This window comes from Salvelinus alpinus, chromosome 17 (assembly GCF_045679555.1).
Source record: "Salvelinus alpinus chromosome 17, SLU_Salpinus.1, whole genome shotgun sequence".
Lineage (NCBI taxonomy): Eukaryota > Metazoa > Chordata > Actinopteri > Salmoniformes > Salmonidae > Salvelinus > Salvelinus alpinus.
Genome location: NC_092102.1, coordinates 12,709,492 through 12,733,767, shown reverse-complemented (window position 1 = coordinate 12,733,767; position 24,276 = coordinate 12,709,492). Strand labels below are relative to the sequence as shown.

The window sequence follows — 24,276 nt, the reverse complement described above, 5'->3', positions numbered from 1 at the left end:
TTTCACTCCGTCCTTGCTGTGTGTGTGTGTGTGTGTGTGTGTGTGTGTGTGTGTGTGTGTGTGTGTGTGTGTGTGTGTGTGTGTGTGTGTGTGTGTGTGTGTGTGTGTGTGTGTGTGTGTGTGTGTGTGTGAGAGAGCTTTTCTTTGACATCTGTTTAGCGAAATTACTGATTTACAGTTCATGAGGGTTGACCGATTCACACATTTAACGTTTTGGAAAGATCTGACTTTTTTAAACCTTCGAAACAGCACCTATGACCCCATTTTAAGGCACTTCCGGTTGGCACAGGAAGCTATAAGTAAATACATATCCTGATCGGGGTATGCTTTTACAGAATCCTGAGTTTTAAGTCTATACGTTAAGAACTGACTGATTTACACAGGGTTGAATGCACTATATATCACAAACTGCTGGTTGGGTATGGCAAAACACTTTTAGGGTGATTTTATCACTTCCTGTTGCTCCAGGAAGCTTAGAATCAACACAGGTAGACCTCATAGTGGCTTGATGGATTGTCATTGAAGACAGGTTCATAAGACATTCATAACCCACATAGGCTTCAGGTTGAATTTAGGGGTGCAGGCAATGTGTTCCTATGGGGTGAGATGTCATTGTAAACTGTTTGATGTAAACACCTTCTTTTAACTGTTAAGGGTTAATGCCACACGGTCAAGGTTAGGCTTGCACAGAGACCTTAGGAACGTTCCTGAGGTCAAATTGTGCTTCTAAACCTTAACAGTTCTCTCTCTGTCTCCCAAAAGCAAAAGACTTGAAATGTAGGTCAAGGGTCATCTTCTTGTCACTGTCGCTGCGCTCAGACCGAGCAAGCTACGGTCAAGCGGGGCATCTCGTTGAACTCGGCACGGCTATGTTGATGTCATTTTTAGTGGTGATTTCAGAATGCTATTTTGGTGGTTTTTCACTGTTGAAACATATTGCAAATGCACAAAAGTCAACTAGCAAGTCAGTGTCCATCAGCCAATTAGATATTTTCAGACACCAAACTGATACCATCTGAGTCCAAACTCACTTTTTCCAACTCGTTTAGAAGCCAACTATCACATATTTCAGAGCAGGCCCAAAATTCACAGCGCCTTCCATTTAAACCATAATAAAACAAATAATACGTAGTTATGTTCTAGCTGCGGGTCCAGTTTTCACATTATGTTTAGCCCTATGTGAGGCGACCTCGAATCCCAAGTTTCGGCTCGATAGGTCATTCGGTGCCCGAGCAAAACCTTAATTGGTGCTGAAATTACACTTTTTTCCATGCCTTGCTACGGGGTCCTTGAATGAGCTATCGGACAGAAATGTCGGGGTCCGTCTCTATGGGCCGAGCCGGTTTCAATGCACCTAGTCTTGCAACTCTGGGAGTTTTCTAAATGTCACCATTTTGTAATGCTCAAAATGAATTGAAGTCAATGCAAATGCACCGAGGCTTTTTATCGGTCCGAGAACCTTCTAGAGCCACATAACTCACCGTGCTTAATCGACCTGAGCTCTAGAACAGGTTTGTAAAGTTTCAGAACTCTAGGTCTGACGGTTCTTTAAAAGTTCAAACAAAAGTAACTATTGCAGGCACTGTCTGCCTCTAAGCCCCTCAGTGTGTCACTCCATCCTTTCTGTGTGGGTGTGTAAATTTTTCCTTGAAATCTGATGGGATGAATGACTGATTTACAGTTCATGAGGGTTGCCTATTCACATATATTAAGTTTTGGAAAGATTTGACTTTTTTAACCCTTCGAAACAGCCCTTTTGACACCAATTATGGCACTTCCGGTTGGCACAGGAAGCTGAAAGTAAATACATATCCTCATTGGAGTGGGCTTTTTACAGAATCCTGAGTTTTAAGTCTATACGTTAAGAACTCACTGATTTACATAGGGTTGAATGCACTATTTCTCTCAAACTGCAGGTTGGGTATGGCAAACACTTTTAGGGTGATTTAAAATCGAATCTTTAGAATCGACACAGGTAGACCTCATAGTGGCCTGATGGATTGTCATCGAAGACAGGTTCATAAGGTATTATTAACCCACATAGGCTTCAGGTTGAATTTAGGGGAGCAGGAAATGTATTCCTATGGGGAGACATGTCATTGTAAACTGTTTGATGTAAACACCTTCTTTTAACTATTAAGGGTTAATGCCACACGGTCAATGTTAGGCTTGCACAGATCGGGAGGACCTTAGGAACGTTCCTGAGGTCAAATTGTGCTTCTAACCTTAACGGTTCTCTCTCTGTCTCCCAAAAGCAAAACAATATGAAATTGAGGTCAAAGGGTCATTTGGGTCCTTCTTCTTGTCCCTGTCGCTGCACTCAGACCGAGCTAGCTACGGTCAAGCGGGGCATCTCGTTGAACTCGGCACGGCCTGGAGATAATGGCAATGCCATTTCAGGCTTTGTGTGTCTTTAAGCACCGTACTTTTTCACTCCATCCTTTTATCCCCTTTTCTTCGTGGTATCCAATCGCTAGTAATTACTATCTTGTCTCATCGCTACAACTCCCGTATGGGCTCAGGAGAGACGAAGGTCGAAAGCCACGCGTCCTCCGAAGCACAACCCAACCAAGCCGCACTGCTTCTTAACACAGCGCGCCTCCAACCCGGAAGCCAGCCGCACCAATGTGTCGGAGGAAACACCGTGCACATGGCCCCCTTGGCTAGCGCGCACTGCCCCCGGCCCGCCACAGGAGTCGCTGGAGCGCGATGAGACAAGAATATCCCTACCGGCCAAACCCTCCCTAACCCGGACGACGCTAGGCCAATTGTGCGTCGTCCCACGGACCTCCTGGTCGCGGCCGGCTGCGGCAGAGCCTGGGCGCGAACCCAGAGACTCTGGTGGCGCAGCTAGCACTGCGATGCAGTGCCCTAGACCACTGCGCCACCCGGGAGGCAGATCTGACCTTTTTAACCCTTCGAAACTGACCCTATGGCACCATTTGAAGGTACTTCCGGTTGACATAGGAAGCTGAAAGTGAACACATATCCTCCTTGGGGTAGGCTCTTATATAATATTGAGTTTTAAGTCTTCATGTTAAGAACTGACTTATTTACAGAGGGTTAAATGAGTGTGTGTTATTTCATAAAATCACATAAAATCACAGAATTCTGGCAGAGCTTCGAGACCCACTTAAAAAATGTTCGTCTGAACACACTGCAACTGGATCTGTAACTTTTTTTTTTTTAACTCCTTTTAGTGAACATTACCAATTTGTCAATGTACGATTTCTCTTAAATTACGATAGATAAATGGCTGGTTCTTTTTTTCCTGACACCGTATGCTTATGTACTTTGACGTGAAGCGGTCAAATTAGCACCCTACTTTGCGTTTTTGACCTTTAATCCCAGAAAAATGGCCATAACTCAAAAAGCGTTGAGGCCTCGACGCCATCTTGTTCGGGGCCAACTGTCCATTACGTCTTCGAAATATTTTCCGTTTAGGAGAAAAGGCCACATGCATTTGCAATGTGCTTGTGCATTTGCAATATTATTTATTTTCCCTCTGGTGGGAATTTCCGAGACTGCGGAAAAATGACCAAAATTTGTTATTTTTATAAAACGGAAACCGAACGTCCGAGAGATTTCGTTTGATGACTTCCTGAAAGATCTCTCCCCCGCGCACGGCCCGACGCCGTCAGCGAATTTTAGAAACGTTGCAGGACGTCTAGTAAGGGACCTTATATTTGCAATGTGGCGTTTCTCACTAACCATATGGCGAGTGCTAAAATGTTCCCTTAAGGTATGGAAAGGCCTTGGAAAGGCCATAAGTGTAAGCCAACATAATTCATTATTTTACATTAACATGTAATACATGCATTATGAAGAAAATTTTGTAATTTAGGCTCCACGAAATATGAAATGGGTTATGAAGAAAATCGTGTATGGTTGCCTACATGACAAAAAGGCGTTCTGATTACAAGTGCACCAGTATCCAAAGTATTAAGCGAAATTAAGCACAGAAAACAGCATTGGCATTAATAAAACAATATTTCCCACGAATTAAGTCGCACGTAAATGTGCGTCTTTTCTCAAAAATTCTGTTCAGCAAGTCTAAAACAGTACATATAGGCATACAACGACACATTTTAAAACATGGTTAAACAAAGACAACATTTCTGTATATTCATGACGTTGAATTAGCCATTAAGAAGAACAAAAATGAAATACAAATGATCGCGTCTACATGGTTGTTGCAACGGCTTGTGTGTCGCCTACTGGTTAAATTCGTGTCTTTTCGCACGAATTAAGTAGCACAGAAATTCGTGTCTTTTCGCACGAATTAAGTAGCACAGAAATTCGTGTATTTTCAAACGAATTGAACCACCCCAAAAATGCACAAAAACACACGAAATCTGCTGAAATACATTTTGTACATATATGCGCGAATTGAATGTGAGACTGTGTTGGTTTATTATAAAAAAGCTAAAACGTTAATAGAAATTCCTGTCATTGAAATTACAAAGTCATTTGTCGAATAGGTTTCTACTATTTTCCTATTGAGATGCATTACATTGAAAATGTAACACTGTCTCTATAAGAACATCAATGTTGTGAGTGACAACATGCAAGAGATCAGTCATTCATTCTTTAATTACTATGAGTGCGGTAACATCTCACAGCAAGAACTGACAAATCTGGTGCAGTCATTGGTCTCCTGATGAAGCTATTCCTTTTCCTTTCTTTCTGTGCTCCCAAATGATCGGATACACTGGTAAAGTTACCATGTTATTAGCTTGATAACTGAATAAGGTGTAAACAATTGGTTAGCCTGCAAGTAGTTTTAGAAACGGTCCGCGACTTGGTTTATGAATGTAAAAATCGCCAATGCGTGACAGTAACAAAAAACATAGCGCCGGTAATATGGGTCATATATTATGAACAGTTTGGTCTAGAAACCATCCGTTTTCTCTCTACTAATTAGGGCTGGGAATTTCCAGGGACATCATGATACAAATTATTATCTTCATACTTATGTGCCAATATGATATGTATTGCAATTCTCACGATTCTATACATATTGCGATACGATACTGCCATTTTATTGTGATTCGATGTTCCAAACAAATTGTTCACTAAATCTGCAGCAGAAGGACAATAGAGAGACACGAGAAAACGCGTGTTGATCAATCATGGTAACAAAAGTGCTGACAACATGATGGCTCACCATTTAAAAAGAAGATTATGACGAAGGAGAAATACCAGCATTTTGGCGCAGGTACAGCCGACTAGCGCTAGCTAACGCCAACTACCTGGCAAAACGTTTGTTTAAAAAAATATATAGAAAATCGTTCTCCCAAATAAATATTCTAGGTCTTACAGCTAAATCTTTTTGGCGCGTATGCGACCAAAATGGTCACACTTTAGAGCCCTATCTATAGCTAACCTCTATGGAAGTTATTGTCTTGGATGATGTAGAATTATGTTAAATTATATTATAAAGAGCCCGCGTGCTCTAGTATATGTGTGTGTTTCACTTACCTCCCTCTCTCTATGTAGTACATGCTGACAGTTATGTAACAAACAAGTTCAGTGCACAAGAAAGAAATGATGTTCTCCTGATGAAATGTGAAAAACAGACACAGGGCCAGTAGAGGGAAGGGGAGCCAGTTTATAATCCACCCCCAGCCACTCTGTTCTTGCCTCTCTCACATGAATGCAGGGAGGAACGAGATCTATGTTTTTCATCTGTCTTAGGCTGTCTGAAATGCCACATTTTCCCTACAAAGTGCACTACTTTTGACCAGATCCCTATGGGCCCTGGTCAAACGTAGTGTAATATATACGGGATAGGGTGCTATTTTAGACATAACCTCTGTTTTACAACCACTCTCCCTCCCAGCCTTTTATCAACACCCCTCTCAGCTTTCAGCTAACAGGGGAATCTGATTATGGCCAGCATCAAGTCTTGTGCTAATGCCAAAGGGAACGGATCCTCCTTGGCTAAGATTGTAGATTGTAGCATCCCTGTACAGCCATGATGTGAAACCAGTTACTGCTTGAAGGCGCAAAAGCTAATGAAAGGGAAGTCATCCTCCTTAGGCTAAGATTCTTCCATCTCTGTAGCCTATCTACAGTTTCTCAGCTGAAGAGTCGGTTATGGCTCGCGAGAATACTACAGCCATGATGGGAGAACACTATGTTATTGCTAGTAGTCATGAGAGACCATGTTATTGCTTTGGGGAATAATAAGCAAATGAAGGAAACACATCAACAGCCTGTGTATGGAGGATGGATGGATATGAGGAGAATATAATGTGGAGAAAGCTGCGAGGATGGGAGGTTGCTTCTGCTTCCTTATTGGTCTGTCTCCCCTCCCCTGACACAGTACTGGCTCTGTTAGAGTGTGTCAAGACTGAGACTGGGAGAGAGCGGGAAGGGCCGGCCAACGAACAGTCTGGCTGGCTGATGGTTGATGATGCAGCACTCTACCTCAGCCTCAGTCTGCTGTGTGGGGGGCTGGGGCTGGGCTATACTGGGACGCTGTTCTGACTATCTGAGAATACTGATGCGTGTGTCCCATTCCCAAATGGCACCATATTCCCTTTATAGTGCACTTCTTTTCCTAGGGCACATATAGGGAATAGGATGCCATTTGGGGCGCAGCTGAGAATCTTCATTCAAGGGTATCACATCCTCTGTGTGTAGGTCAATTTGTCAGAACACCAGGTCAGCCAACCTGGATGCGGGCTGGGTTGTGTTGGGCTGGGGCTAGGGCTGGCCCATGCTATACTGTCCTGGGTTGAGTTGGGGATGGGCCAGGCTGTGCTAGCTAGATTGTGCTTAGCCTCAATTTCCAAGCTTCCTCACGTCTGTTCTCAACAGCCGAGTGATGAACGAGACTATGCAGTGTGGTAATGCGAGACTAGCTTGTGCCGGGTGTGGACTTTTGTCACAACCAGACCAGTTTAATGGGAGGGAGGCTGGAAAGGAAGGCGAGGGGGGGGACAGGGGCGAAATGGAAGACGTGTGCAAGGATGCGTGAAAGAGCGGCATCACTCTCTCTTAGATGCAGCCAAGCCCATGTTATTGAAATGTATTTCGCTGTGAGGAACCTTTGAGGTACACTTAGGCTCAATCCCAATAACTCTCCCTTTAGCCCTCCCCCTCCCCCTCATTTTTGTGTCCCTCGAAAAACCGAGCAACTAGTGGTAGGGAGAGCTACATAACTCTATGGAATAGGACATCGCTACAATACTCACTCGCGAACAGCAGAGGCGGCTAGGATAGCCTACCACGCAATTCATTGACGACGTGCCTTGTGTTTTTCACAATGCCTAGCTTTCCTTATATTTCTCATGCAAAATGCATACTAACCATATGAGCAACATATACTATATATACAAAAGTATGTGGACACCCCTTCAAATTTGTGGATTCGGCTGTTTCAGCCACACCCGTTGCTGACAGGTGTATAATATTGAGCACACAGCCATGCAATCTCCATAGGTAAACATTTGCAGTAAAATGGCCTAACTGCAGAGCTCAGTGACTTTCAACGTGGCACCGTCATATAATGCCACCTTTCCAACAAGTAAGTTCATCAAATTTCTGCCCTGCTAGAGCTGCTCAAGTCGACTGTAAATGCTGTTATTGTGAAGTGGAAACGTCTAGGACCAACAACGGCAAGGCCACACAAGCTCACAGAACGGGACTGCTGAGTCCTGAAGAGCGTAGCGCGTAAAAAGCGTCTGTCCTCAATTGCAACAATCACTACCGAGTTCCAAACTGCCTCTGGAAGCAACGTCAGCACATGAACTGTTTGTCGGGAGCTTCATGAAATTGGTTTCCATGGCCGAGCAGCCGAAACACAAGCCTAAGATCACCATGCGCAATGCCAAGTGTCGGCTAGAATGGTGTAAAGCTCGCCGCCATTGCACTCTGGAGCAGTGGAAACGCGTTCTCTGAAGTGATGAATCACGCTTCACCATCTGGCAGTCCAACGGACGAATCTGGGTTTGGCCGATGCCAGGAGAATGCTACCTGCCTCAATGCATAGTGCCAACTGTAAAGTTTGGTGGTTAGAGGAGGAATAATGGTCTGGGGCTGTTTTTCATGGTTCGGGCTAGGTCCTTTAGTTCCAGTGAAGGGAAATCTTAACGCTACAGCATACAATGACATTCTAGAGTCTTCTGTGCTTCCAACTTTGTGGCAACAGTTTGGGGAAGGCCCGTTCCTGTTTCATCATGACAATGCCCCTGTGCACAAAGGTCCATACAGAAATGGTTTGTCGAGATCGGTGTGGAAGAACTTGACTGGCCTGCACAGAGCCCTGACCTCAACTCTATCGAACACCTTTGGGATGAATTGGAATGCAGACTGCGAGCCAATATAAATCAGTGCCCGACCTCACTGATATTCCATTTCCATTTACTGGAAAGCCTCCCCAGAAGAGTGGAGGCTGATTGTTCAAAGTAGAGTAGTACTGAATCAGGACATTCCATAATAGCAGTTTGACATGTAACAGTCGCATTTCCTTCACTCAGTCATTTTCTGCAATTTATTGGGAATTAATGATTAACCAGTGGAACCAATAAAGAATTAAAACCACTGTTCTGAACTAATAAACTCATCAAAAAAATAAACGTTCTCTCACTGTCAACTGCGTTTATTTTCAGCAAACTTAACATGTGTAAATATTTATATGAACATAAGATTCAACAACTGAGACATAAACTGAACAAGTTCCACAGACATGTGACTAACAGAAATAAAGTAATGTGTCCCTGAACAAAGGGGGGGGGGGTCAAAATCAAAAGTAACAGTCAATATCTGGTGTGGCCACCAGCTGCATTAAGTACTGCAATGCAACTCCTCCTCATGGACTACACCAGATTTGCCAGTTCTTGCTGTGAGATTTTACCCCACTCTTCCACCAAGGCACCTGCAAGTTCCCAGACATTTCTGGGAGGAAAGGCCCTAGCCCTCACCCTCCGATCCAACAGGTCCCAGACATGCTCAATGGGGTTGAGATCCGGGCTCTTCGTTGGCCACGGCAGAACACTGACATTCCTGTCTTGCAGGAAATCACGCACAGAATGAGTAGTGTGGCTGGTGGCATTGTCATGCTGGAGGGTCATGTCAGGATGAGCCTGCAGGAAGGGTACCACATGAGGGAGGAGGATGTCTTCCCTGTAACGAACAGCGTTGAGATTGCCTGCAATGACAATAAGCTCAGTCCGATGGTGCTGTGACACACCGCTCCAGACCATGACGGACCCTCCACCTCCAAATCGATCACGCTCCAGAGTACAGGCCTCGGTGTAACGCTCATTCCTTTGACGATAAACGCGAATCCGACCATCACTCCTGGTAAGACAAAATCGCGACTCGTCAGTGAAGAGCAATTTTTGTCATTCCTGTCTGGTCCAGCAACGATGGGTTTGTGCCCATAGGCGACGTTGTTGAGGTTGATGTCTGGTGAGGACCTGCATTACAACAGGCCTACAGGCCTTCAGTCCAGCCTCTCTCAGCCTATTGCGGACAGTCTGGGCACTGATGGAGGGATTATTCGTTCCTGGTGTAACTCGGGCAGTTGTTGTTGCCATCCTGTACCTGTCCCGCAGGTGTGATGTTCGGTTGTACCGATCCTGTGCAGGTGTTGTTACACGTGGTCTGCCACTGTGAGGACAATCAGCTGTCCACCCCGTCTCCTTGTAGCGCTGTCTTAGGCATCTCACAGTACAGACATTGCAATTTATTGCCCTGGCCACATCTGCAGTCCTCATGCCTCCTTGCAGCATGCCTAAGGCACGTTCATGCAGATGAGCAGGGACCCTGGGCATCTTTCTTTTTGTGTTTTTCAGAGTCAGTAGAAAGGCCTCTTTAGTGTCCTAAGTTTTCATAACTGTGACCTTGATTGCCTACTGTCTGTAAGCTGTTAGTGTCTTAACGACCGTTCCACAGGTGCATGTTTATTAATTTTGTATGGTTCATTGAACAAGCATGGGAAACAGTTACAATGAAGATATGTGAAGTTATTTGGATTTTTAAGAATTATCTTTGAAAGACAGGGTCCTGAAGTTGCTGAGTTTATTTATACCAAACATTTTAGGGTCCATACACATATTGGCTACATTGCTATGCATATACCTGTATAGGTACCTGTATAGGCATACAGGTATTTTTATCCTCCACTACACAATAAGAAAAAATAGTTAGCTAGTTGACATTACTTCAGCTGCATTGCTTGACAGATGTCTTCAATCTCTAATGTTAACGATAGAAAGTCTGACTTTTTTATGAACAGCAAGGCAAGCTTACAAAATTGTTTTATTCAATTTGCAGTAACATTAAATGCTTTAGCTACATTCTTTACATCCACTGGGTTTCCCAAGATGGTTTGCTGGTTTGCTCAGGAGTACCTAAAAAATGAATTACAATTCATACAAATGTCAAACACCCATATAGCAAACTAAATGTATAAGTAGCTGGCTAATGTTAGCTAGCAAGATAGCTTGTAAAATAGTGATTTTCGTAAATTAACTTCATGACAAAAAATATGCTTAATTGTTTGTCTACTTTAACTAATATATTCCTTTTAACTGTCATTTTTTTCATGATTCCTCATGAAGTTATAATGACTTACAATCATCTATTTTCTGTGACAAATGTTTTTTTAATTTTTTTATAGATGAATAGATTTATTTAAACTATTTTCATAATGCCTTATTCATTGTGATAATGTGTGAGTAACCCTTTAAGAGCGTCCCGCGAATCCATGGTAGAATGTTATTTATTTATAGCTCAGGTAAAATAGGTCATTCATTTTGAACAGTTTGAGCTAGAGACAAGTGGTTTTCTGCATTGTAAAGGTGCAACCACTGACACAAAGCCATACTCCGTTTGTTTCTATCCATGGCAGAGGCTGTGGTACAGCTAAGCCTAATCAGACTTGCCTGTGCTAATGGTTCTCATAGGTGAAGTAAAACTCTACAAATAACTTTGCTTGTTATGCGCTCCCATCAAATTATACAAATGTAACAACATTTCTGAGCGCATCGGACTTGAAACAACAACGATACAGATGTAACCATGTGCTATTCAATCAGTGTTTCCCCTATGTTCATTTATCAGCAGCGGATGGTAAAACATTTAAGTGTAAACTTTAAACCAGATATAAAGTATGTAGAAAAGCTATATATTTTTAAATAACATCATCATTGAAAACTAACAATTACCAAAATAGAAACTAGATAGTCAGGGAGAATCTAAAATTTTAAAAATATCATGGCATATCGCCCCCAATTGATTTAGTTATTATGTTTGAGTCACTCAGATAGCATAAGGACATGGCATAAGCCATGGCAGAATTGCAGGAATTTAGCTTTAAAACTCCACATTTTCTTTATAGCCCCATGGCAATTGCTGGAAATTACTGTAGCTTTAAAGTAACTGTCCATTGTTTCCAGATTTCTATGAAATACCACAGCTTTTCTGTGTTTTGATGGTGTGGGCGTACCCCAAAAACAGAATGGTGTGGATGTATACAAGTCATTAAAAATATGAATGTGTGTAGACTGCTGAATGATGGAGGATGACATCATTCTCTGAGGAAATATCATTTTTGAAGTGGTCTGTTTGGCCACACAGCCAGCCCAATTCTGATTTATTTTCTCACTAATTGGTTGGTAAAAAATTTGATGTGATTGGTCAAAAGACCAATTCGTTTTTTGTCCAATTTATGCTTTGGCCACAAATACGAATATAAGATGAGCCAATAAAATTATTTGGGTATGAGTCAACAAAATATTACATTTTAAAAGTTCGATTTTCACTGGAAAGTTACTTTAAAACTTCGGAGACGCCGCCATTTGCAATGCCAACTACCAAAATGTGGGTGAAGGAGAAGCTGGGGAGGCTTGGGCGAGTAGCTGCGGGGGAGGCGGAGCTGTTGGCCGGGGTTGGAGTAGCCAGGAGGAAGGCATGGCCAGCCGTTGAGAAATGCTTATTGAAATGTTCGATTATCATGGATTTATGGCCACTCCAATACCTTAACTTTGTTGTGCTTAAGCCATTTTGACACAACTTTGGAAGTATGCTTGGGGTCATTGTCCATTTGGAAGACCCATTTGTGACCAAGCTTTAACTTCCTGACTGATGTCTTGAGACGTTGCTTCAATATATCCACATCATTTTACTTCCTCATGATGCCATCTATTTTTCTCCAAAAAGTACGATCTTTGTCCCCATGTGCAGTTGCAAACCGTAGTCTGGATTTTTTATGGCGGTTTTAGAGCAGTGGCTTCTTCCTTGCTGAGCGGCCTTTCAGGTCATGTCGATATAGGACTCGTTTTACTGTGGATATAGATACTTTTGTACCTGTTTCCTCCAGCATCTTCACAAGGTCCTTTGCTGTTGTTCTGGGATTGATTTGCACTTTTCGCCACAAAGTACGTTCATCTCCAGGAGACAGAACACGTCTCCTACCTTAGCGGTATGACGGCTGCGTGGTCCCATGGTGTTTATACGTGCGTACTATTGTTTGTACAGATGAACGTGGTACCTTCAGGCGTTGGGAAATTGCTCCCAAGGATGAACCAGACTTGTGGAGGTCTACAATTTTTTTCCTGAGGTCTTGGCTGATAGATTTTCATTTTCCTATGATGTCAAGCAAAGCAGCACTGAGTTTGAAGGTAGGCCTTGAAATACATCCACAGGTACACCTCCAATTGACACAAATTATGCCAATTAGCCTATCAGAAGCTTCTAAAGCCATGACATAATTTTCTGGAATTTTCCAAGCTGTTTAAAGGCACAGTCAACTTAGTGTATGTAAACTTCTGATCCACTGGAAGTGTGATACAGTGAATTATAAGTGAAATAATCTGTCTGTAAACAATTGTTGGAAAAATGACTTGTGTCATGCACAAAGTAGATGTCCTAACCGACTTGCCATAACTATAGTTTGTTAAAAAGAAATTTGTGGAATGGTTGAAAAAAACGACTCCAACCTAAGTGTATGTAAACCTCCGACTTCAACTGTATATATCATTTTCTAGGCTGACCTATTGTTGAGGCCCTTGAGTTTTTATGTATTTATTCGGGTTCAGTGCGGACCGAACCGAGATCCGTGTACCGAACAGTTCGATACGAATACGTGTACCGTTACACCCCTAATAGCTACTGTACACAGACCAATCACGAGCCAAAAAGCAACTCCTGTACCACCAGTTTACACGATGCCATGATCTTTTGTGTCATGGGTTTATGATATCGGGGATTGAATAATAATATATACAAAGTGGGACTTACAGTAAATGTGTCAGCTACAGTATATCATGTGATTGAACAACCCCTTTATGTAGTTTAATTACATATCTCAACTGGACAACATGTCAGTATTTTGATGATGAGGTCTTTACCGCATTTACATGAAAATAATTTCTTAAATATGCATCAAATATCTATACTGACATCAAACTGTCAAAACCACCAAGCCATCGATGACAGGAATCCTGTCCTCTAAACCAACTGAATAAGGTTAAAACTGATTGACAATGCCGAACCTGCACAGAAGCTGACTCATTCTACACAGGACAGGACCTGAGTCATGTTGCTATCTTAGTTAAATGACAGCCCTTATTACACTAACCTACAGTGCCTTCGGGAAAATATTCAGACCCCTTTACTTCTTCCACATTTTGTTACATTACAGCCTTATTCTAAAATGTATTCAATAGTCCCCCCCCCCCCCCTCAATCTACACACAATACCCCATAATGACAAAGCAAAAACAGGTTTAGACATTTTTGCAAAAGAAATGACTTGGAAATAGACATTTACTGATTGGTGGAGTGCTGCAGAAATGGTTGTCCTTCTGGAAGGTTCTCCCATCTCCACAGAGGAACTTTGGAGCTCTGTCAGAGTGACCATCGGGTTCTTGGTCACCTTCCTGACCAAGGCCCTTCTCCCCTGATTGCTCAGTTTGGCCGGGCGGCCAGCTCTAGGAAGAGTCTTGGTGGTTCCAAACTTCTTCCATTTAAGAATTATAGAGGCCACTGTGTTCTTAGGGACCTAAATGCTGTAGAAATGTTTTTGTACTCTTCCCCAGATCTGTGCCTCAACACAATCCTGTCTCGGAGCTCTACGGACAATTCCTTCGACCTCATAGCTTGGTTTTTGCTCTGACATGCACTGTCAACTGTGCGACCTTGTATAGACAGGTGTGTTCTAAATCATGTCCAATCAATTTAATTTACCACAGGGATGATCAATGGAAACAGGATGCACCTAAGCTCAATTTCGAGTCTCACGGCTCCTAGAATCTTGACTAAAACCAAAAAATGTGATCATATTACTCCAGTGCTCCAGTACTCCACTGTACTCCAGTGCTAGCCTCTCTACACTGGCTTCCTGTTAAGGCTAGAGCTGATTTCAAAGTTTTACTGCTAACCTACAAAGCATTACATTGGCTTGCTCCTACCTATCTTTCCGATTTTGTCCTGCCGTACATACCTACACATACTCTACGGTCACAAGACGCAGGCCTCCTTACTGTCCCTAGAATTTCTAAGCAAACAGCTGGAGGCAGGGCTTTCTCCTATAGAGCTCCATTTTTATGGAATGGTCTGCCTATCCATGTGAGAGACGCAGACTCGGTCTCGACCTTAAAGTCTTTATAGAAAACTCATCTCTTCAGTAGGTCCTATGATTGAGTGTAGTCTGGCCCAGGAGTGGGAAGGTGAACGGAAAGGCACTGGAGCAACGAACCGCCCTTGCTGTCTCTGCCTGGCCGGTTCCCCTCTCTCCACTGGGATTCTCTGCCTCAAACCCTATTACGGGGGCTGAGTCACTGGCACTCTTCCATGCTGTCCCTAGAAGGGGTGTGTCACTTGAGTGGGTTGAGTCACTGACGTGATCTTCCTGTCCGAGTTGGCGCCCCCCCATGGGTTCGTGCCGTGGCGGAGATCTTCGTGGGCTATACTCTGCCTTGTCTCAGGATAGTAAGTTGGTGGCTGAAGATATCCCTCTAGTGGTTTGGGGGCTGTGCTTTGGCAAAGTGGATGGGGTTATATCCTGCCTGTTTGGCCCTGTCCGGGGGTATCGTCGGACAGGGCCATAGTGTCTCCCGACCCCTCCTGTCTCAGCCTCCAGTATTTATGCTGCAACATTTATGTGTCGGCGGGATAGGGTCAGTCTGTTATATCTGGAGTATTTCTCCTGTCTTATCCGGTGTCCTGTGTGAATTTATGTATGCTCTCTCTAATTCTCTCTCTCTCTTTTTCTCTCTAATTCTCTCTCTTTTTCTCTCTCGCTCTCTCTCGCTCTTTCTCTTGGAGGACCTGAGCCCTAGGACCATGCCCCAGGACAACCTGGCCTGATGACTCCTTGCTGTCCCCAGTCCACCTGGTCGTGCTGCTGCTCCATTTTCAACTGTTCTGCCTGCGGCTCTGGAACCCTGACCTGTTCACCGGACATGTTACCTTGTCCCAGACCTGCTGTTTTCAACTCTCTAGAGACAGCAGGTGCGGAAGAGATACTCTGAATGATCGGCTATGAAAAGCCAACTGACATTTACTCCTGAGGTGCTGACCTGTTGCACCCTATACAACTACTGTGATGATTATTATCTGACCCTGCTGGTCATCTATGAACATTTGAACATCTTGGCCATGTACTGTTGTCTCCACCCGGCACAGCCAGAAGAAGACTGGCCACCCCTCATAGCCTGGTTCCTCTCTAGGTTTCTTCCTAGGTTCCGGCCTTTATAGGGAGTTTTTCCTAGCCACCGTGCTTCTACACCTGCATTGCTTGCAGTTTGGGGTTTTAGGCTGGGTTTCTGTACAGCACTTTGTTACATCAGCTGATGTAAGAAGGGCTTTATGAATACATTTGATTGATTGATTGCAAAAGCTCTGAATACTTATGTAAATAAGGTTTTTCTTTTTTTTTATACATTTGCAAAAATTTCTAAAAACCTGTTTTTGTTCATTATGGGGTGTTGTGTGTAGATTGATGAGAGGAAAATCCATTTAATTAATTTTAGAATAAGGCTGTAACGTAACGTAAAATGTGGAAAAAGTCAAAGGGTCTGAATACTTTCAGAAGGCACTGTATCTTTGATGTAAGGTTTTGAGAAAAAGCATGGGCAAGAAGGGATGTGTGTGTGTATGTGTGTGAGCTAGAGAAGGGGATACGGAGGAGGTGTGTTTCTTACTTACTTTCTGAGCCTGGTAAAAGGGGTCCAAATCCTCCAGTGGTGTCGCCACCATTCCACTAGGGATGTCGCCATAGATGAAGGGCAGATTCCGCCCAGCCTCCAGGTCGCTGTTGGGCTTGGGTTTATTGTCATCGTCGTCGTCACGGTGACTGCTGTCCTGCTTGGGCGGCGGTTTGTTCTTCTCCTCGTTGATCCGGAGCTCGATGTTAGCCAATGATTCCGCGGTAAAATACTTGAAGCTGTCAGGTCCTGGTGGTGCCATAAGGGGTGCAGCCATGTTTTCATCCTGCAGCTACTTGGTCGTCAAGTATTGTACCATCCACTGTAACCAGCTCTGGGGGGCCAAAGAGAGAGAGTAGAGAGGAGGAGAAAGAAGAACAATTGAGCCAAGAGAGTAGTTGAGGCCCTTGAGTTTTGGATGTGCTTTTCTTGAAAATAAAAGGCATAAAATATTAAATGGTTTGAATAATTTTGTATCTTTTTTGTAAATGTCATACATGCATTATCATAACAGCAAGATGTATCTGTATGAACTGGAAGTATTATCATTATTATTACTCAGTGTAACTCTTTTTGTGCATGCACTATGGGCCCTGGTCAAAAGTAGTGCACTATGTAGGGGATAGAGTGCCATTTGGGATGCAGATACTCTCTCCCTGTTTGTCTACAGTAAGGAAGAGCCTCAGAGCAAGAGAAGGTCTTTCTAGTTCTGTCACAGCAGAGCCGTCACAGAAATGGACCAGTACAGTCTAGTCTTGACAGAAGAAGAAAACAGAGTGTGTGTCCCTATTACCTATATAGTGCACTACGTTTGACCAGAGTTCTATGGGCCCTAGTCCAAAGTATTGCACTATGTAGGGAATAGGGTACCATTTGGTACGGGCCCCCAGACACTAACACTGAATGAGAGATAAGGGTTTTAATGTGAGATCATCAAACTAAAAATACCAATGAAAACATCAAATAATGATGCTGCTATTTTCGAAACACACTACAGATGTAGAAAGACGGAACAAATATGAGTCAATGGCTTTCATCTATGATAGATATGACAAGTAGGTTTGATCATTGGTTGCATCTCAAATGGCACCCTAGTCACTATATAGTTTACATAGCCCTATGGACCCTGGTCAAAAGTTGTCCACTATACAGGAAGCAGGGTGCCATTTGTGAGGAAGCCATTAAGTGCTGTAGGTGACACCCTGTGTTTTATTAAAATATATATTTATTAAAAGATAAGTATTTTGGGGGGAGAAACTACTCAATAGCGTTTTACTCAGATTGATATATTATTTGTGCTCATTATCAATTGAAGATACTGATTGCATCATTTCAAAAGGTGTGGTTGATTCAGGCGTGTTGAAATCAGAGATGTGTCAACTTACTGAAAGAATTATGAATATTCAAAGGATATTATGATGATGATGAAAGGATTTGGTGGGTACCATCTTGGAGGAGGAGCTTCATCCTGACTACCAACCCAGTATAAAACACTAATATTGTCTTCATATGGCAAGCATAGAATTAGAATGCTTGCCATTTCATTGTATGATGGCACGTTTCTCACTGTCACAACCCATGCTGACCATGCTTGGCACAATGTAGGAAACGCAATAATATTATGGTAATAGTATAGTAGTATAGTAGTAGTATAGAAATGTGTCATGTCATGAATCTCTGTGCCAATACAGGAAATAAGAGACCCATCTGGCAACAGACCCAGCAGACCACAACAGACTAATGGGATGTGTAACTGTAAGGAAACACCTTCCACTGACCTGTATTTCCTGCTGATTCAGAGAATACACAGACACACTATAGTACAACAGAATCTGTTTTACAACAGCAGCACAATGCATAGCCTATCATTCATAGGCTCCCCCTCGTAAAAGAGGTTTCTTACCTTTTGGGTCTTTCCCGGTTTGATTAAAGGTAAAAAATGTTTTACAAAAATGCCTCATAAGTGCATTCATAGGGTCATGTTTCCTAGTTTGACAATATAGACACTTACTTGACAGAGCTAAAGATGCTACATGAGATGGCTACATGAGATGCTACATGAGATGGCTACATGAGATGGCTACATGAGATGCTACATGAGATGCTACATGAGATGGCTACATGAGATTATACATGAGATGCTACATGAGATGCAACATGAGATGGCTACATGAGATGCTACATGATCATGGGATGACATCATGCTTTTAGGGCTATATTGTATTTGTAGCTTTGCCTGCAGCCAGAATTTCCCCCTATTCCCTTTACATAGTGCCCTACTTTTGACTAGTGCCCAAAGTAGTCCAGTGCCTATAAGAATCTGGTCAAAAGTAGTCCAGTGTTATAGGAATCTGGTCAAAAGTAGTCCAGTGTTATAGGAATCTGGTCAAAAGTAGTCCAGTGTTATAGGAATCTGGTCAAAAGTAGTCCAGTGTTATAGGAATCTGGTCAAAAGTAGTCCAGTACTTATAGGAATCTGGTCAAAAGTAGTCCAGTGTTATAGGAATCTGGTCAAAAGTAGTCCAGTGTTATAGGAATCTGGTCAAAAGTAGTCCAATGCTTATAGGAATCTGGTCAAAAGTAGTCCAGCACTTATAGGAATCTGGTCAAAAGTACTCCAGTGTTATAGGAATCTGGTCAAAAGTAGTCCAGCACTTATAGGAATCTGGTCAAAAGTAGTCCAGTGTTATATGAATCTGGTCAAAAGTACTCCAGTGTTATAGGAATCTGGTCAAAAGTAGTCCAATGCTTATAGGAATCTGGTCAAAAGTAGTCCAATGCTTATAGGAATCTAGTCAAAAGTAGTCCAGTGTTATAGGAATCTGGTCAAAAGTAGTCCAGTGTTATAGGAATCTGGTCAAAAGTAGTCCAATGCTTATAGGAATCTGGTCAAAAGTAGTCCAGTGTTATAAGAATCTGGTCAAAAGTAGTCCAGTGTTATAAGAATCTGGTCAAAAGTAGTCCAGTGTTATAGGAATCTGGTCAAAAGTAGTCCAGTGTTATAGGAATCTGGTCAAAAGTAGTCCAGTGTTATAGGAATCTGGTCAAAAGTAGTCCAGTGTTATAGGAATCTGGTCAAAAGTAGTCCAGTACTTATAGGAATCTGGTCAAAAGTAGTCCAATGCTTATAGGAATCTGGTCAAAAGTACTCCAGTGTTATAGGAATCTGGTCAAAAGTAGTCCAGTGTTATAGGAATCTGGTCAAAAGTAGTCCAGTACTTATAGGGATCTGGTCAAAAGTAGTCCAGTGTTATAGGAATCTGGTCAAAAGTAGTCCAATGCTTATAGGAATCTGGTCAAAAGTAGTCCAGTACTTATAGGAATCTGGTCAAAAGTAGTCCAGTGTTATAGGAATCTGGTCAAAAGTAGTCCAGTGTTATAGGAATCTGGTCAAAAGTAGTCCAGTGTTATAGGAATCTGGTCAAAAGTAGTCCAATGCTTATAGGAATCTGGTCAAAAGTAGTCCAGTGTTATAGGAATCTGGTCAAAAGTAGTCCAGTACTTATAGGAATCTGGTCAAAAGTAGTGCAGAAAATAGGGTGCAATTTGTCACGCAACCTGTGACTCTTAAGAGAGAAGGATGAAGATACTAAGACAGAGGTCAGGGACACACACACACACACAGAGAGAGAGAGAGAGAGAGAGAGAGAGAGAGAGAGAGAGAGAGAGAGAGAGAGAGAGAGAGAGAGAGAGAGAGAGAGAGAGAGAGAGAGCCTAATCAATGAAAGACAGTCAGAAGAGCAAAACTCTGACACACTGTCACTACACAGTTTAATCCCACTAATAAAATACCGGAACTTTCACTTACATTGGCACTGTCTTACAGTAGCTTGCGTACGGGTTCCCAATACAGTATAACTATACCTTTGCTTTGAATTTCCTTAAGAAAGTATGAAAACAGCACCAATTCAGTTGCTGGTAGATCTATTTCCCACATCATACCTCACATAATAGGATACTGTACAGTACATGACATTAGTACAGAATCATGTTGGGGCATCACATCTGTCAAAAGACCATTTCAAAGCGTCTCTAGGAGGGTACTTCTGTCCATATAGCAAAATCATGCTGTCCAGATTATAAGTATGTTAAACACATATCAGAACAAATCACACATTTTACAAATTGTACAGTCTATAGCCTACACGTTCTGTATAGGTTTATATCTAACCTCTGAATCAGATCTCTCATCAGACCCAGAAGGTCGAAGAAGGATGAGGCCCAGGCCTACATCCAAAATGGGCCTATCATTAATCATTTATAAACCTGTAAATATCGAAACTTCCTGCTAACATATTGCAATGAATAACGTTGAATAAATCTCACGATTTCAAATGAAAGATTCAAATCAACAAACGACAAAATGTCAGGGCTTGTTCTCATGCTGAATGCTCGTCCACTGTAGAGCTTGTATAATTGTGTTGTTTGCATTGACACAATGTAACAAACTACAGGGACTGACAACATAACTAACCTTACAGCTCATGAAACACGTAGAAAAGGCTAAAATCTCATATTGCAGTCTAAAATCGGAGATAAGAGAAGGAAAGCTGCATTCCAATCCCTCCTCTCACGCTTCTCACGGGCGCTGTCCATTTCAGCACCACAAGATCAGCAAGGAAAGCGGCTGAAATATCAGGTTACAAAATAGCCGTTTTAATGCGATATCAACTTCGTCACTCTTTTTATTTTATTGCTTTACACTCAAAAAGGATATAGATAACAGGACAAACAAGACAACAAGATTTTGGGATGCATGCAGGCCATGAGCCTATAGACATAGGCTACAGGGTAATGGTTTACTAACAGGGATATGGGCTGCAGGTGTGGTATAATCCGATAATTAAATATGTCACGTTGATAAAACAAACACTTAACTCATCAAGCAAGATCAAAATGCACATGATGGTTGTTTAGGCTACAGCGTTTACTTACCGACGTAAATGTTACTCACTGGCTGGTGTAAAATAAGGCTATGCATCAGCATAATGTGATAGCAACCATCCCTCATTCTATTCTTACTTGGACCCAATGGGACATACGAAATTAACCGTTTTTCAGTCATTTTGTTTCATCCAGTAGAGGTGCACCAGCATGTTTTATGTAACCATTTCAGACACAGAGCACCATGCAGCTTTTCCCGTTAACGACCGTGTCTCACAGGTAAACCGGTGGCCAAATGTCCTTAGGCTACCTAAATGCCCTTACATAATGACCACCCCTTTCATTTTCCAAACATACCCTAGGCTACACATTCAGCGTCATGGTATGATGGCAATCTATATTCTGTAAAGAAGCAGGCAGGTCTCAGTGGGTTGTTGCACCACCTGCCATATTCCTGGTAGTCGATGGCCCTGTCAATTTCAGCTTATACTATTGTTTACTATATTATAAACTCAATGACACCAATCTCCCTGGCAAAGACATGCACACTAGGCCACTGTATCGTTGTTATCTAATCTCATTTTTTCACAGGCGCAATAGGCGAGCTATTGCTGAATGGTGTGTTTGTTCTGATGTATAAACATTAATATCGATCATTCTATCGTTGCCAACCGTATTACAAAAGTCGGTTAGTAGACTTTACATAATAAGGCATGATAAGCATCGTGCACAGATATTGCGATGCACACGTTTAGCAGCAGCCTACCCAAAAGTGCGGCCCATCAGAGCCTAGGAAACACTGCGAAATGCTGCAGTGGGTGGTTTCTATGTTATGCTCAGGTTTTTCCACGGAGCAAAAAAGTCCCATCTCGAACACATAGTCCTACCTTGTCGCCATCAACATCATAGACTCAGGAAAAAAATATTGTTCTCCATCATTTTCTCCAATAATTCAGTGTTTCTAGGATATTCTGAGCGTTTAACACGCTGCCTAGTCCTAAAATAGGCTCCTTGAAGGAAGGAGATACAGTATGTAGGCTACCACACCCGTAAAGCCATGTCGACCACCAGATCGATACCAGGGTATGTGTATGCAACGAAATTACAATGGTAATAAGATTCTTGCTTTGATTATATATTTTTTAGATGAAAGGTGGATGAAAAAGAGGTGTGAAGGATAGCAGCGCCGTTTCAAAGGCTCTGGTACCAACACCCCTCTACATGTTAGAATAGGCTAGAATAGATGGATGATTTTTTTTAAATGCATGGTGGAGGAGTGAATTAGGCTATCACATTAGGCTACTTGTTCTCATCACCATACATTGGCCCATATTTGCTGCGTGTCATAACTATCACGAAAATAAATACACATTTAAACTCGAAATCATTCATTTTCGTTTGATAATGATACATTTAGATTTTTTTTAAATAATTTCATCGTTTAGTTTTTTAAGCAGTCAAAATCGGGGACATCGTCACGTCATCATTTGTCCTACTTGTCTGAACAATATTATGGTTAGCTCTGTTCAGGAAATTAGCAATATATCGATTAAGCTTAAATATAACGGGAATCTGGTTTAGGCTCTGGCAGGCAGCCTATTCAAGCAACAAAAAAATGCTGGTCAGAGAGCGGCTCTGCGACATTTTTATAAGGTTATTGACAGACTATAACCAACCGATTCGTCAAAACATGCAAACGTTTCAGAAAAAGCAAAGAATTCACCTACTTTATAAGCGTTACAAGGAACCCAGAAAGGCGTTGTTGGACTGCAGATGTCGAAAAGATTCGGGAGAAACTGCGGTTGTCGCCATATTGTTGCTGCTATCTTCCCTCTCAGTACTTGCAGCTACCCTGGCTGCATAATTGATGACTCTCAGCAGAAATGTAAGGGAGTGTCGCCAAGTGCCTTTCACTGAAGAAATCAGTGACCACCACCACCATTCATCTTCGCTTAAAAATAGGCCTATGATAAACAGGTGAATTGTTATCTAACATTTGTTCAAATACCTCCACGAGATGTGAAATCGTTAAAAAGACTAGCCTATAAGACGTTCAGCATAGGCACAGCAACTGAATGAGCAAAGCCATATCAGCTGAACATGGTGTGGACCACTTTTTACAGTCTTGTAAGATTTCTTTCTGATGGATGATACGCGGCTTACTACTTACTGTACATGGTGGGCAAAGTAATGAGTTGTTGGCATAGATCTACACTACAGGAATGTTTTACTAAAATGATTACATGAGAAACTTGAAATTGGCCCTAAAATTCGTTGCAAATAAGGATATGCAAAATCAGAAATTATATTGTAGTCTATGGTAGGATAAACCTATAATATTGTTCAAGGGTATCAACAGTATCCCTTTTTTTACAGACCTAGTAGGTTATTGACTCAAGTGACCTCTCACACCCTGCAGTACTAATCAAAGAGTGACCAAACGTGGTATAAGGTCACAATGCCGACACCTCTACACTTTGAAATAATACATGAAGGAATCAATAAATGAACCCCCTATTGGATCCACCTGTCAGTTTAATCCATCTAGCCTACATTTCCTCACTCAAATAATGGACTTTAGGGCATTTGGAATCTTTCTATGTGCCCTGTATATAAGTGTATTGTTGTCTGAAGTTTCAGCACACGGAAGTAAGTCGTAGACTTGTTCGCAACGAGTAGGCTAGGGTTTGCACTTGGAGCCCGCGCTAAACGATGCTTGAACGTGGCCTGAATGTGGCTCACTCAAAGTTGCCAATACATTCCGAGACGATGACGATGACGCGAACGCTGATCCTATTTAACTGACACATGGGAGATCTTCCCCATTTCTAATGTAAATCAAAACTTTAACTGAAACTTAAATGTACATTCTAAACGTTTAATATTCGGTGTTGTTAATGATCGCATGCTGACAGCGGCCGTTGGCAGATGCTCCAGGAGCGTCACGTGTTGTTGGAGGGCATGATGCACCTTTGGGTGCCTGGCCTTGGCAGGCCAGCGTGCAAGTGAAGTCGTGGCACCTCTGTGGCGGGACTATCCTCAACAACCTCTGAGTGCTCACTGCTGCACAGTCGTTCCGTGAGTCATTTACAGGCCTGCAAGAATAGGCAGCCTATATTTAGTAGATATTTTTATTAGAGAAATCCTAGCCTGAGTGCCAGTCTGATTGGGCTATCATGCCAACTTCTTGTCACTCATTGTCATGCCATGTGTTTGGCTGGACAACGACA

At 42.4% G+C, this 24,276-nt stretch overlaps 1 protein-coding gene across 5 annotated transcripts in view; it reads right to left on the bottom strand.

Moving 5' to 3' along the window:
• The window catches only part of scn8aa (sodium channel, voltage gated, type VIII, alpha subunit a), a 96,237-nt gene extending 73,269 nt beyond the window's left edge, over positions 1 to 22,968 (bottom strand). Inside the window, exons 1-2 of one of the 5 annotated variants that reach the window (XM_071347256.1) lie at positions 22,774 to 22,968; positions 16,164 to 16,496 (exon numbers count right to left, since the gene is read on the bottom strand). In XM_071347256.1, coding sequence (XP_071203357.1) covers positions 16,164 to 16,439 — 276 coding nt within the window. In that variant the 5' untranslated portion in view covers positions 16,440 to 16,496; positions 22,774 to 22,968. The remainder of the gene's footprint in view (positions 1 to 16,163; positions 16,497 to 22,773) is intronic. The other 4 variants (XM_071347258.1, XM_071347259.1, XM_071347260.1 and 1 more) reach the window with 4 other exon arrangements.
• Between the last annotated feature and the right edge of the window lie 1,308 nt (positions 22,969 to 24,276).